The sequence below is a fragment of the Gopherus evgoodei genome, chromosome 1 (genome assembly GCF_007399415.2).
Source record: "Gopherus evgoodei ecotype Sinaloan lineage chromosome 1, rGopEvg1_v1.p, whole genome shotgun sequence".
Taxonomy (NCBI): Eukaryota; Metazoa; Chordata; order Testudines; family Testudinidae; genus Gopherus; species Gopherus evgoodei.
In genome coordinates, this window is record NC_044322.1 from 123,794,367 (window position 1) to 123,807,098 (window position 12,732).

The following is a 12,732-nucleotide window of genomic DNA, read 5'->3' on the forward strand; positions in this document are numbered from 1 at the left end:
GGAAAATGGCACCCTGGGCAAACTTGTATTTTGGTACCCCTGCCCCCACTGCCTCCCCATCCATTCCTCTATTGCCCCTGGCCCGCACTGCCTCCCCAGGCTCCTGACCCATCCCCTCTGGCCCCTGCTGCCTCCCCGTGCTTCCCATCCATCCCCTCTATCCCCAATGCCTCCCTGGGTTCCCCACCATGCACCCTCATTACCCTTGGCTCCTGCTGCTTCCCTGAGCTCCTCATCATCATCCCTAGGCCCCCCTGTCTCCCCCACCATTGCCCAGAGCCCCCTTCCACGGCTTTGCACCCCAGACTCTTCTCCTGTCCTGTTCTGTGCCTCTTGATCACAGTGTCTCCCTCCACCCAAAAATCACAGCATCCTGGACAGTCACCAATGTCACTCACCCCTAAGGCCAGCCCTGTCTTCTGCTGCCAGAGCCCTACACTTTGGAGAGGAAAGTCTTTGGCAGTGGGACACTACACTGCTAACAATAGCCATGTAGATGGGGAGGCACAGCTTGGGTGTATAGAGAGCTGTGTAGGATATGTACTCTACTATTCAGGCGGGTCTGTACTGTGCTCACCTAAGCAGTGCCTCCCCATCTACACTGCTATGTATACCCATGCTAGGTGGAGACGCAGTATCTGTACTCTACGCACCACCACAAATGTAGACCTACCCTTAGAGAACGACAATAGCATGAAATGAAAGCGTAGTTACTGTGCTATAGTGGGTCAAATACAGGGGCAGCTCTAGAAATTTCACCGCCCCGAGCACGGCGGCGTGCTGCATGGGGTGCTCTGCCAGTCGCCGGTCCCGCGGCTCCGGTGAAGCTCCCGCAGGTATGCCTGCGGAGGGTCCGCTGGCCCCGTGTGCTGGGGCCTGGAGCCACCCCTGGTCAAATAAAAGTATATCTTCAGTCTAGAGACTCTTTGGAAGGATAGTCCAGTGGTTAGGACATGAACCTGGGATACTGGAAACCCAGATTCAATTCCCTGACCTACCACAACCTTCCTGCGTGATTTGGAACAAGTCACTTAGCCCCTCTGTGGCTTAGTCCTCCAACTGTAAAACCGAGATGGTACTTTTCTACCTTACAGGGGTGTTGTGAGAATAAATACAGTAAAAAGAGTGCCAGGAACTCAGACCCTATGGTAACGGGGGCCATATGAACCCTAAGACAGACAGTTTGTAGAACAGGAGAATTACTGAGTTGTGTTCTATGATCTGGAATCCAACCTTAGGGTTGTGTACTGCTGCCAATCACTGTGATCAATATTAGCAATTGTAAAGTCCCTCCTGAACTTAATGCAGTCAGGTGGTTCTTCTCCCTTTTCCGCTTATAGTGAACTCTGCTTGGGAGTAGAGTTTAATAAATTATAATGTGTGTTCTGATTGTGTGAGATATGAATGCTTCCAAAGCAATCAGTTAGAGATTGACCTTTTTTCTTTTTAAACAGATAACGGGCCTGGGTGTGAAAGGAATCCCACAATATTCATATGCTGCTTAAAATTAACACTTTATAGCAAACAAAATAAATGCATGGCCCATGCAGGAGCAGTTTTGAACAGGAACTGTTCATTGAATTGCAAAACTATCTATCTGAAGAGTCTTCTGTGCACCTTTTGGAGCTTAGGACTAATTTTTAATTCTCCATGTTTGGCTCTACAGCATGGTACCAGAGTGGAATTTTAGCAGAAGCAGATAAATGAGGTAACATTAGAAATGAAAACAGATTTTCAGAATGCGTAGGCTTGTAAAATTTCTTATGCTCTTGCATAAGCCTTCTTTATTATTTAGTCCAGCATTCCTAGTTTAAAACAAAAATTCTTATGGCCAGTTCTGCCCTGGCCTACTTATGTAGTTCTGAAGGCAGAATTTGATTTATGTTTTCATGTTACAATGATGTAACTGTAATGAGATATGCTCTGATTTACTTTACTTTTTCAAATGTCCTGACTTGAACCTGACAGTTCTTCTGCTTTTGGATTTCCCATAAGGGTCTGTTTTTGGCAGTCATACACTTCTCCATTTTCAGTTATTTGTTTTGCCTCACTGAACCTTTTGTCCTTTCACTGTCTTTATTTCTGTCTTGTCTTTTTAGTTGAGGCCAAATTCTGTGCAGTTGAAAATAAACTGTGATCATGTTACAAAGTGTGTTTTGAAAAAGTTCTTTTGAAAACAAAAATGATCCTGGGAATGCTGTATGAATGTGAACACACACAGTCAGCCTACACTCAGGCCTTGAGATACAGGCTTACCCTATTATATTGCTAGCTGATGGTAGAGAGAGAGGGAAGAAGGTTAGAATAATTGAATATCAGGGTTGGAAGGAACCTCAAGAGGTCATCTAGTCCAAGCCCCTGCTCAAAGTAGGACCAATCCCCAACTAAATCATCCCAGCCAGGGCTTTGTCAAGCCAGGCCTTATAAATCTCTAAGGATGGAGATTCCACCACCTCCCTAGGTAACCCATTCCAGTGCTTCACCACTCTCCTAGTGAAAAAGTTTTTCCTAATATCCAGTGTAAACCTTACCCACTGCAACTTGAGACCATTGCTTCTTGTTCTGCCATCTGCTACCACTGAGAACAGCCTAGCTCCATCCTCTTGAACCCTCTTTCAGGTAGTTGAAAGCAGCTATCAAATCCTTCCTCATTCTTCTTTTCTGCAGACTAAATAATCCCAGTTCCCTCAGCCTCTCCTCATAAATCATGTGCTCCAGCCCCCTAGTCATTTTTGTTGTCCTCCGCTGGACTCTTTCCAGTTTTTCAAATCCATGGATGGCCACGCACACACACACACACTCTCTCTCTCTCTCTCTCTCTCTCTCTCTCTCTCTCTCTCTCTCTCTCTCTCTCTCTCTCTCTCTCTCTCTCTCTCTCTCTCTCTCTTTATTGCCTTGGTATACTTTCTTTCCCTCCCTTCACTGCTGTTGCAGATGTGGCACCTCTTTTCCTCCATTGCTTAGTGTCTGTTCCTTCATCCCCCACATTCCATGTTCTTTCTTTCTTTCTCTTGTGCCTTGTTATCTTCCTCCTGCCTTCTCTCTCTCTATTCCACTAATTTTGCTCTTTTACAATTCCTCTGTCTCTCTTTAAAGGATCCTCATCACATTGTATATTGAGTTTGAAGCTCTTGTCCTTGTTTACAAGGCTCTATATCTCTGCCCAGGTCTCTCACTGCATTACCCCAGCCTCTTCACGCTCTTAAAGTTGACTGATTTCTCCCTGTTTCTCCCACACAAACATCACTGTGCCTTATTCCATGCCACCACCTACGCCTGGAATATTCTCCCAGAATCTGACCTCATTAATATCCCTCCTAAAATCTTGCCCCTGCCATAAGGCATAAGGAAAAAAGAGGCAAGAAGAATAATTGTCTGTACGAAGTCTGCCTCAGGTACCTGAGTCATGGCATAATCTTATTTGTTTAATGCAGTCCAACTGACTCCTAGCCCACTGTTGTTTGTTCTCACCCTCACTTGTTATGTTATGTCTTAATTGTAGGTTGTAAAATCCTTGAGACAAGAACCTTGTTTAATTAAATGTCGCTGTGAGGAACCTATTATGTAAGTGGGCACCATACAAAGAATAAATAACAATTCCCTCAGTCCGTCCCTCAGACTGCTACTCATCACAGAAAGGACAGTTGGGGACTTCGAAACTCAGCACCAGGAGTCTTGGGAGTGGGGCTGGGAACAGAGAGGGGTCTCTTCCATATTGGAAATCCATATCAAAAAAATGTGGGTCAGATATTTTTCGTCGTCTTCCTCTGGATTAGAGGGACTTCTGGATTCTTCACTCTATCCCCAGTGATGGCTGTCAAGAACCAGGGATGATGGACTGAGCAGTGGATTTCTCTTTCCATGCAGGCAAAGGCTCAGCCCTCAGCCTCCCTGGAGTGAGCAGGGCATGCATGCAGGAACAGCATGCCTTTTCTTTCTTGCATGTGCTTCCATTGCAGGGATTGCAAAGGGAGGGAATGGGGAAGTAATGCACATTCAGTCAGACTGTCAGGAAGTGTGAGGGAGTCAGGGCCCTGCACCCCTCCCCCCACATCCTGCAATTCACCGTGGCTCTCAGCCAGCCAGTAAAACAGAAGGTTTATTAGATGACAGGAACACAGTCCAAAACAGAGCTTGTAGGTACAGATAACAGGACCCCTCAGTCAGGTCCATGTTGGGGGTCAGGGAGCTTAGACCCCAGCCCTGGGTACCTCTGTTTCCCCAGCCAGCTCCAAACTGAAACCCACTCCAGCAGTCTCACCCAACCTCTCCCCAGCTCCTCCTCCAGCCTTTGTCTAGTTTTCTGGGCAAAGGTGTCACCTGGCCCCAATCCCTCTCCTGGGCTCAGGTTACATGCTCAGGTATCGTCCCTCAAGTGAAGTCACACCCTGATATTCCCATCACCAATGCAGACAGTCCCGTAAAACTCCCACACAACATTTGCAGGCCAATCCGCCCCACTTCCTACTCCATCACACAGACACCTGAAGAAAATCAATCCGCTCATCAGCCTGGCTGCCTGGTGTCCCAACCTGGATTTGGGTGAATTACAAACACTTGATCTTGCTATTGTATCACTTTTGCATTCCAAAATGTGCATCAAAATGTCACGTTATAATAATTCATTATACATGGCACAGATATTGAAGTGATGTTTTGCTATGAAGTTGACTGACCTTTTTTGTCAGGAGCTATTTCAAGGCCCTCTCACGCACATCAAAGCACCATGGTACAAAAATCTGTATCACTCATTTATACAAAACCACCACTGGATGACACCATTTCTTGTTCTCAGCAAGTCTTACTCGTTGTGAAAGAATGTTGATTGTTTTCTCTGGCACTGCAATAGTGTAGCATTAGCCGAGGGCTCCCAGGATTCCACAGATTGTGAATTGCACCCGAGGAGTGTGAGGCTGGTGAAATGCACCCAGGAAAATTCTGGCTTCTGGAATACTGTAACACAAGTGATAGCAACCCAGGGGATTCTCTTGATCCTTCCCGACATCAGATGGCTTTTTATATGCTCCATCCAAGAGAAGACCCTATCCCTCTCTCCCACAGTTACACAACAGTCAACTCTTCTAGATGCAGGATCTAGTCATACTGCCATGGTACAGGAAATACAATGCCATGAAAAAAAAAAAAGACAAGTTAAGTAAAGACCAGCTGTGCCTGCTACTCATAATTTTGTATATGTACTAATAGTTTTGGACCAGATAGTGGCCACTGGGCTCTGGTCAAGAGTATGGGGCAGTGTAGAGCTATGTGGTCTCAGGAGAAGCGCCAGCTGCTATTTGAAGAGGTATCTGGCACGCAAGGAAAACTTGCCACTACACCATCCCTTAAGGGTAGCAGCAAGCGCTTGCCTCTACTACTAATTGGTCTGATCGCTGGTACAGGGGATGTTGGGACACAGACCATCATTCTGCCCAAGGAGATAGCTGTTTGCACCTTCCCCAGTTTGTACATGTATGCAAGGGCCACCATGTTTCCAAATACTTTATGTAACCGCAGTTGAGAAATAAAATCTTCAGCCCCTTCATAACGTTTGGTCAGCAAGGTGGTCGGTATTCTGTCCAGCAATAATTCCAGTGTTAAGTAATCTGCTGGGAATACTAATGAAGCTAAAGTGTTAAATGCCTTATGCCATAGGGCATATGCCAAGATGCAATAAAGCACATTGAAAATTATGCAAGGATTTCTGCATACCTAGTTTGAAAAAGAATGCTAGGCCAGGGCATTCAGAGGCCAGTCAGTGTCTGGTATCCTCAGTTTAAAACAAAAATTGGTGTGATGTTTAGTAAAATGGTCATGATAGGATTGAGTTAGTTACACAGAGTATTATGGGCTGGAGCCATGCCCCACCCCTCACTTCCTGTTTTGTAACACAGAGTCTCCTCCCCAGCTCTGTTGTGATCCAGTTGAATCAGACACTGAGGGTGGGGTCCACAAAAGTACTTAGGCTCCCTGTCGATCCAGAAAACTCCTGCTGAACATTGTAACTCATTTGGCACCTATGTTCTCAGTGTAAAAGTTCCCTCAGCACTTATGTGTCTGCCTCTGGGCATACGTAGTTCCATCTCATTCTAGCGCCAGTGTCCTGATGCCTTTCTCCTGCCTAAGTCTAAGCACAATTAATGAATCAGGAAAAAATAGGCATTTGTGCACCTAAGTTGCGTGTGGGACCTGATCTGGCAGGCACACCAGGTCCTATTCAAAATCTGATCCATTTTGTAAATTTAATCACAGAATCATAGAAGATTAGGGCTGGAAGAGACCTCAGGAGGTCATCTAGTCCAACCCCCTGTTCAAAACAGGACCAACCCCAACTAAATCATCCCAACTAAGGCTTTGTCAAGCCTGGCCTTAAAAATCTCTAAGGATGGAGATTCCACCACCTCACTAGATAACCCATTCCAGTGCTTCACCACCCACCTAGTGAAATAGTTTTTTCTAATATCCAACCTAGACCACCTCCACTGCAACTTGAGACCATTACGCCTTGTTCTGTCACCTGGTACCACTGAGAGCAGTCTAGCTCCAACCTCTTTGGAACGCCCCTTCAGGTAGTTGAAGGCTGCTATCAAATCCCTCCTTACTCTTCTTGTCTGCAGACTAAATAAACCCAGTTCCCTCAGCCTCTCCTCATAAGTCATATGCTCCAGCCCCCTAATCATTTTTGTTGCCCTCCACTGGACTCTCTCCAATTTGTACATATCCTTTCTGTAGTGGAGAGCTCAAAATTGGACACAACACTCCAGATGTAGCCTCACCAGTGCTGAATAGAGGGGAATAATCACTTCCCTTGAGCTGCTGGCAATGCTCCTACTAATCCATCCCAATATGCGTTAGCCTTCTTGGCAACAAGGGCACCCGGCTGACTCATACCCAGCTTTTGATCCACTGTAATCCCCAGCTCTTTTTCTGCAGAACTGCTGCTTAGCCAGTCAGTCCCCAGTCTGTAGCAGTGCATGGGATTCTTCCATTCTAAGTACAGGACTCTGCACTTGTCCTTGTTGAACTTTATCAGATTTCTTCTGGCCCAATTCTCCAATTTGTCTAGGTCACTCTGGACCCTATCCCTACCGTCCAGCTTAGTGTCATCCATGAACTTGCTGAGGGTGCAATCCATCCCATCACCCAGATCATTAACGAAGATGTTGAACAAAATCAGCCCCAGGACCGACCCCTGGGGCACTCCGCTTGATACTGGCTGCCAACTAGACTTTGCACTGTTGATCACTACCCGTTGAACCTGATGATCTAGCCAACTTTCTATCCACCTTACCATCCTTTCATCCAATCCATACTTCTTTAACTTACTGGTAAGAATACTGTGGGAGACCATATCAATCCTTGTGATTAGCGCACTCACCTGGGGTGTGTGAGACTCAGGTTCATTTCCCCCTCTCTGCTTGACACAGAGTTAAGTGCTCTCATCTGTGAGCTATGAGATATTCTGATGTGGGGCTCCCTCAGTCTGTCTGTTGAAGCCCTTCTCCTGTGGATAAATACTTAAATAGTCTTAGGTCAAAAAGAGTGAAAGAGTGTAGGAGTGACTTTGTAGCCTGGTGATTATAGCACCCACCTGGGAAGTAGGAGACCCAGGAGACAGCCCCTCTGCTCCTATCACTCTTTCATTAGTTATCCATAGTGGAACAGCTTCAACAGGACAGATTGAGGGAGGCCCACATCAGAATAGCCCATTGTGCAGTGGTTAGAGTACTCTCCTGAGACATGGAAGACCCCTGTTCAAATCCTTTACCCCATCCCACCATGGCAGAGGGGTGGAATTGAACTCAGGTCAGCGCTCTGACCGCTAAGCTAAAAGTTATAAGATAGGCACCAGCAATCACTACCACTGGCCATCTTGTATGGAATGAGACAGGGGCCTAATTCATTCCCGTAAGAAACTACTTAGGTGCCTAAGCCTCCTGACTTTAGGACAGGAGTTCACATTCATGGATCGCTAAGCAAGGATAGCAGCCTGGTCATGACTCTGCCGCCTGGATTCAGGTGCCTATCTCTGTGAGAGGGGTGTCTTAGGATCCACCCTTGTGTCAGCATATCCCATTGGTTAGTTTAGGCAGCTCCCTGTCTAGTGTGCTGGCTTTTGTGGATCACAGTCTAATGTGTCTGTCTCTCTCCCTGCATCATATAGGAGCCATGGGACCTAACTTAGGCCTTGTGGATTGCAGTGTTGTTCCTGTGATTTTTTTTTTTTTTTAGGTGCCGCAACACTCAACACTGCAACGCCTAAATCATTTTGTGGATCCAGGCCTAAGTTCCCAGCTTTCATCCTGTGAGTAAAGCGTAATTTTTGTTGAACTGAGTGGACTCTTGCAAAATGAAGCGAGTTGAGGCACTGTACATAGTAATAATAATCAATGAAATACAACATTTCCTGAGCAAGAAAAGTAGATAAAGGCTAATTTATTTAAGGGTTTCGTATGCACAAGGGAAATGAGTTGATCTGAAATTGCCAAATTATCAAAAGCACCATGGTACAAAAAATCTATACTCACTCATTAATACAAAGCATCACTGGATGTTCTGCTGAACATGGCCTAAGGAGAATCTTTCATTCCAACTGAAGCTTTCAGTCTAAGTATCTTTTTGAAGCTACCTCTCTATTGCAGTTACTGAACGTATAGGACCTCATGCTTGCTCAGAACTAGCTCATCTTTCTTTTCCGCAAAGTATTGTTACTCATAACGGAGCGAGGTCTTTTAACAAGTTTCCTTTGTTGTTGTTTTTTTGGGAAATGAACACTCGGCTCAGTTATGCTTCTTATTTCTTTCAAGACCGTCTAAAACCTTTTATTGTCATTACTGAAAGACTTGTTTATATATGTCCTTGTTAAAACCAGTTCACTCTAGTCTCAAGTCACACCAAATTCAGATAATACAGCTTAAAGTCATAGTTAACTCTCATTTTGTCACTATAGTTATTCATATGTCTCTATACTGTCACAGGCCTGGAAATAGTAAAATTTTGGACTCTTTTTAGGAACATACACAGAAATTGACAGATTGGATCAGACCACGATCTGGCTAGTTCAATCATTATTTTGATTTATATTACCATAGTACTCAAGAGCCCTAGTCAGAGGAAGGTAGTCAGAAATTGGCTTAAGCTGTGAAGCATAAGGTGTTATATTGCTTCCAAATTTTTTTAGCATTAGTATAACTCTGGATTTCTTTTTGATTTAACAGAAGTTTTCTTTTTTTCAAAAAAAACTTTTCATTTTAGAGGGGAAAACAGTTTTATACATCAGATGAACTATAAAAAAGAAAACAATAATACTTATAGGTACATTATTTATAGATTCATAACTTTTTAGGGCCAGATGGGACCATTAGATTATTTAGTCTGTTCTACTGTATCACACGGGTCAGAGAATTTCACCCAGTTACCCTCCTCTATTGAGCCCAATTGTTTGTTTGACTAAAGCGTATCTTCCAGAAAGGCATCCAGTCTTGATCTGAAGACATTAAGAGATGGAAAATTCACCACTTCCCTGGATAGTTTGTTCTAATAGTTAATCATCCTGTTAAAAATGTGTCTCCTATTTCTGATTTGAATGTGTCTGGCTTTGACAGTTGGAATACCGTATTAAAAATGATAGCAACACTGGCGGTTCTCTTGACTCTGCCTGACGTCAGATGGCTTTCTGTAAGCACCATCCAAGAAAAGAATCTATTCTGCTCTTATTTCACTGGCAAACAAGTCCTTTTAGCTGTATGACACTGTAACTCAGCATTAAATTCCACCTGGTTAACTTTCTTTATGGATTTCATTTTCTTTTCTTACTGATTAGTAGTTATCACTGCTATTGCTGACATTCAAAATATGATTTGCATATAGAAGCTTCACCCAACATCGGGGCCCCAGTATGCAAGGCACTGTACAAACACATAATAAGGGACAGTCTCTGCCCCAAAGAGCTAAGTAGGGAAGATAGATAATGGGTGGGAGAAGGGAAGTATCATTATTTCCATTTTACCCATAGAGAACAGAGGCACATAGGGATTAAGTGACCTGCGTAAAACCACACAGAAAATGTGTGGGAGACCTGGGAGGTGAATCCAGATCAGCTGAGTCCCATTCCAGTGTCTTAACCACAGGACCATCTTTCCTCTTAAAATATCACGTGGTTATTTAAACTTTCTTCTACGACGCTACCTCTAGAACTGATATTCTTCAAGATTTCAGCTAACGTCTATTGGGTTTTGGTAGCACACGTGGATGGCATTTAAAGAGTTAGAGCAAAATGGAGACGGTGACATAAATGGTGATGTAAATTACACATCAGTAAATGGATATAAGTAGGAATAACATATGTATTAAGGATACACAAAGGGTGATGCGAAAAAAGCAACTTGCAGGACCCTGTAGAAACCCTCCCTCCTCCTTAGTTTGCTTTTCCTGCTCCACCACGCACCTTCCTGGTGCAATGTGTAATTAGACCAGATTCCATGTGCTTACACAATAGTGAGCTGGAGTAACTAACACTCCCATTTGTGTTCCCACCTCTTAATAAAGCTCTATATTGTTATTATTTACACAGCATCACAGGGGTATATACTACACAAATACAACTGACAGGTCCCTGCCCACAGGCGTGCACAATCCAAACGACACTCAGACTTGTTTATTTGGGAAGCAGGTCATCACCAAAGAACCATTACCTTCTACAGCCTGTCACTAGAGGTCTGTCAACAGGATAGGCAGGTAAAAACCTTGATTTACTTTAACAAATGCATTTATTTGTAATTTCAAGGCTACACATGTGTTCTTGTTCTTGATTTAAAGGGACACTTTTAGCTTAAATAACATTTCTAAAAAATTCTTTACCTATATTACTAATAATAACTTAGATTATTAAAAATGGTTGGGTATTTTATAGCTACTATGAGTTTTTTGTTTACTTTGACATTTATCTCTGGAAAATAAAAACAGAGAAGTCTCTTTCATTTGCTGGACCAAATATACTTACAAAATGCTGCAGAAGTTGGGTTGCAAAGACTGCAGGGAATTTTTTTTAAACCAATCTTTCCATAACAGTTGGAAACAAACCTGATCTTCTTAAATTAGACCGGACAGTCACCTTTATGATCTTAAAGGTGTGTTTATATTTATTTTCAAAAGGTGTTTCAGTTCATCATTTAAAGAGGCTACTATCATCCACAAGGTCAGCAAGAGTGGATGGCTGCCATGTCTTAAAACAATTTTCACTGATTATGGCTATGAGAAGTTGTGTCTAATAGTATGGATGGATAAGAGGAGCTTTTTTTTTTTTTAAACTGTCTGAGTTTGGTGCTTTTGAAAGTAGAAGATGAGTCAGAGTTGAGGGCTGGCTAGAACCACAATCTGGGCTGCTCTTGTCCTGTTGAAGCCAATGGGCTGATTGTGGGTAGATGCTGCATAATCAATTGATCCTCTCTCCGCAGCTCTATGAAAACTATCCTGACCTGTGATCTCTCTGATATTCAATTGCCTGATTTCTCTTGAAGAGAACCTGAAATATATGCCAAATTTTGTGGTGAGCAAATGCTCTATAGCAGTGGTGGGCAACCTGCGGCCCGTCGGTAATACGCTGGTGGGTTGCGAGACAATTTTTACATTGACCATCTTCAGGCATGGTCCCCTGCAGCTCCCGGTGGCTGCGGTTTGCCATTCCCAGCCAATTAAGGGAGCTGTGGGAAGCGGTGGCCAACATGTCCCTGTGGCCCGCGCTGCTTCCCGCAGCGTCCGTTGTCTGGGAGCAGTGAACTGCGGCCACTGGGAGCTGCAGGGGGCCATGCCTGCGAATGGTTAGTGTAAACACTGTCTTGCAGCCTGCCAGTGGATTACGCTGACTGGCCACAGTTGCCCACCACTGCTCTATATGGACAAGGATGAATGAGATCACCAAATTCAATCTCTTAACACAAAAGCATATATGATACCATTATTAGCTGCACTGTGGGGCTGTGAATCTGACCAGCAGCTTCTGCAGCAATTTTCAGCCTTGTCATTATGCTGCTGTCCACCAAAGAGAGCTGATTTCCAATTTCACACCATCCAAGTTTGCGCTGGAGAATCTCCATGTAGGCTGGGATCTGTCCAAAAGTGAATGGTATCATAAAAATGTTTTATTTTAAGGCATTATTATAGCATCAGAAAAAGGCAGATGAGGAGAAAAATGAAAAGCATTCATTTAATGTTATCCACATTAATTTAATTAATCTTAGCTGGAATAAGAGACCCTCTTTGGCATCTGCTCACATGGAAACTGATCATGTGGGAGTTTTCTGTCTAGTAGCTACATACATTTTTTCACATCTGTCAGCCAACTCAGAAATCTAAATGCAAAATATAACTCTTGGGAGCATTATATGGATTTAGGACACTACCTAGAGAAATTTGGACCACTAAGTAATTAATAGATTACAATGAGGCATGAATTACGCATTTTCATCTGTGACAGCTGTAATCTTTGTGTGTTATTTAAAGGGAAGCTGGATCCATTTCCCTCAGACTAACCTTCTAGATTTTTTTTTAAAGAAATGCAACAATAAGGAAGAGGTAAATGAGAAATAGATTTGATGCTTAACCCGGCACCATTGTTTCTTGTGGGAATGGTGTGTTGAGGACTGGACTGGAAACTGGTTAAAAATGACAAACTATCGCTTTCCTAGTTCTGCTTGCAGGCTGGAAGGCTCTGAGACAAGCTGTCTGGCTTATCTG

The 12,732-nt window shown here is 43.8% G+C and overlaps 1 protein-coding gene across 4 annotated transcripts in view; it reads left to right on the forward strand.

The window, feature by feature from the left end:
• The window catches only part of LOC115655707 (regucalcin-like), a 47,007-nt gene extending 37,307 nt beyond the window's left edge, over positions 1-9,700 (forward strand). For 2 of the 4 annotated variants that reach the window (XM_030571444.1, XM_030571416.1), the window contains exons 7-8: positions 8,230-8,302; positions 9,603-9,700. In XM_030571444.1, the coding sequence (XP_030427304.1) occupies positions 8,230-8,302; positions 9,603-9,619 (90 nt within the window). In that variant the 3' untranslated portion in view covers positions 9,620-9,700. Of the gene's footprint in view, positions 1-1,454; positions 2,125-8,229; positions 8,303-9,602 lie in introns of those variants that run through there. The other 2 variants (XM_030571426.1, XM_030571436.1) reach the window with 2 other exon arrangements.
• The last annotated feature ends 3,032 nt before the right edge of the window (positions 9,701-12,732 follow it).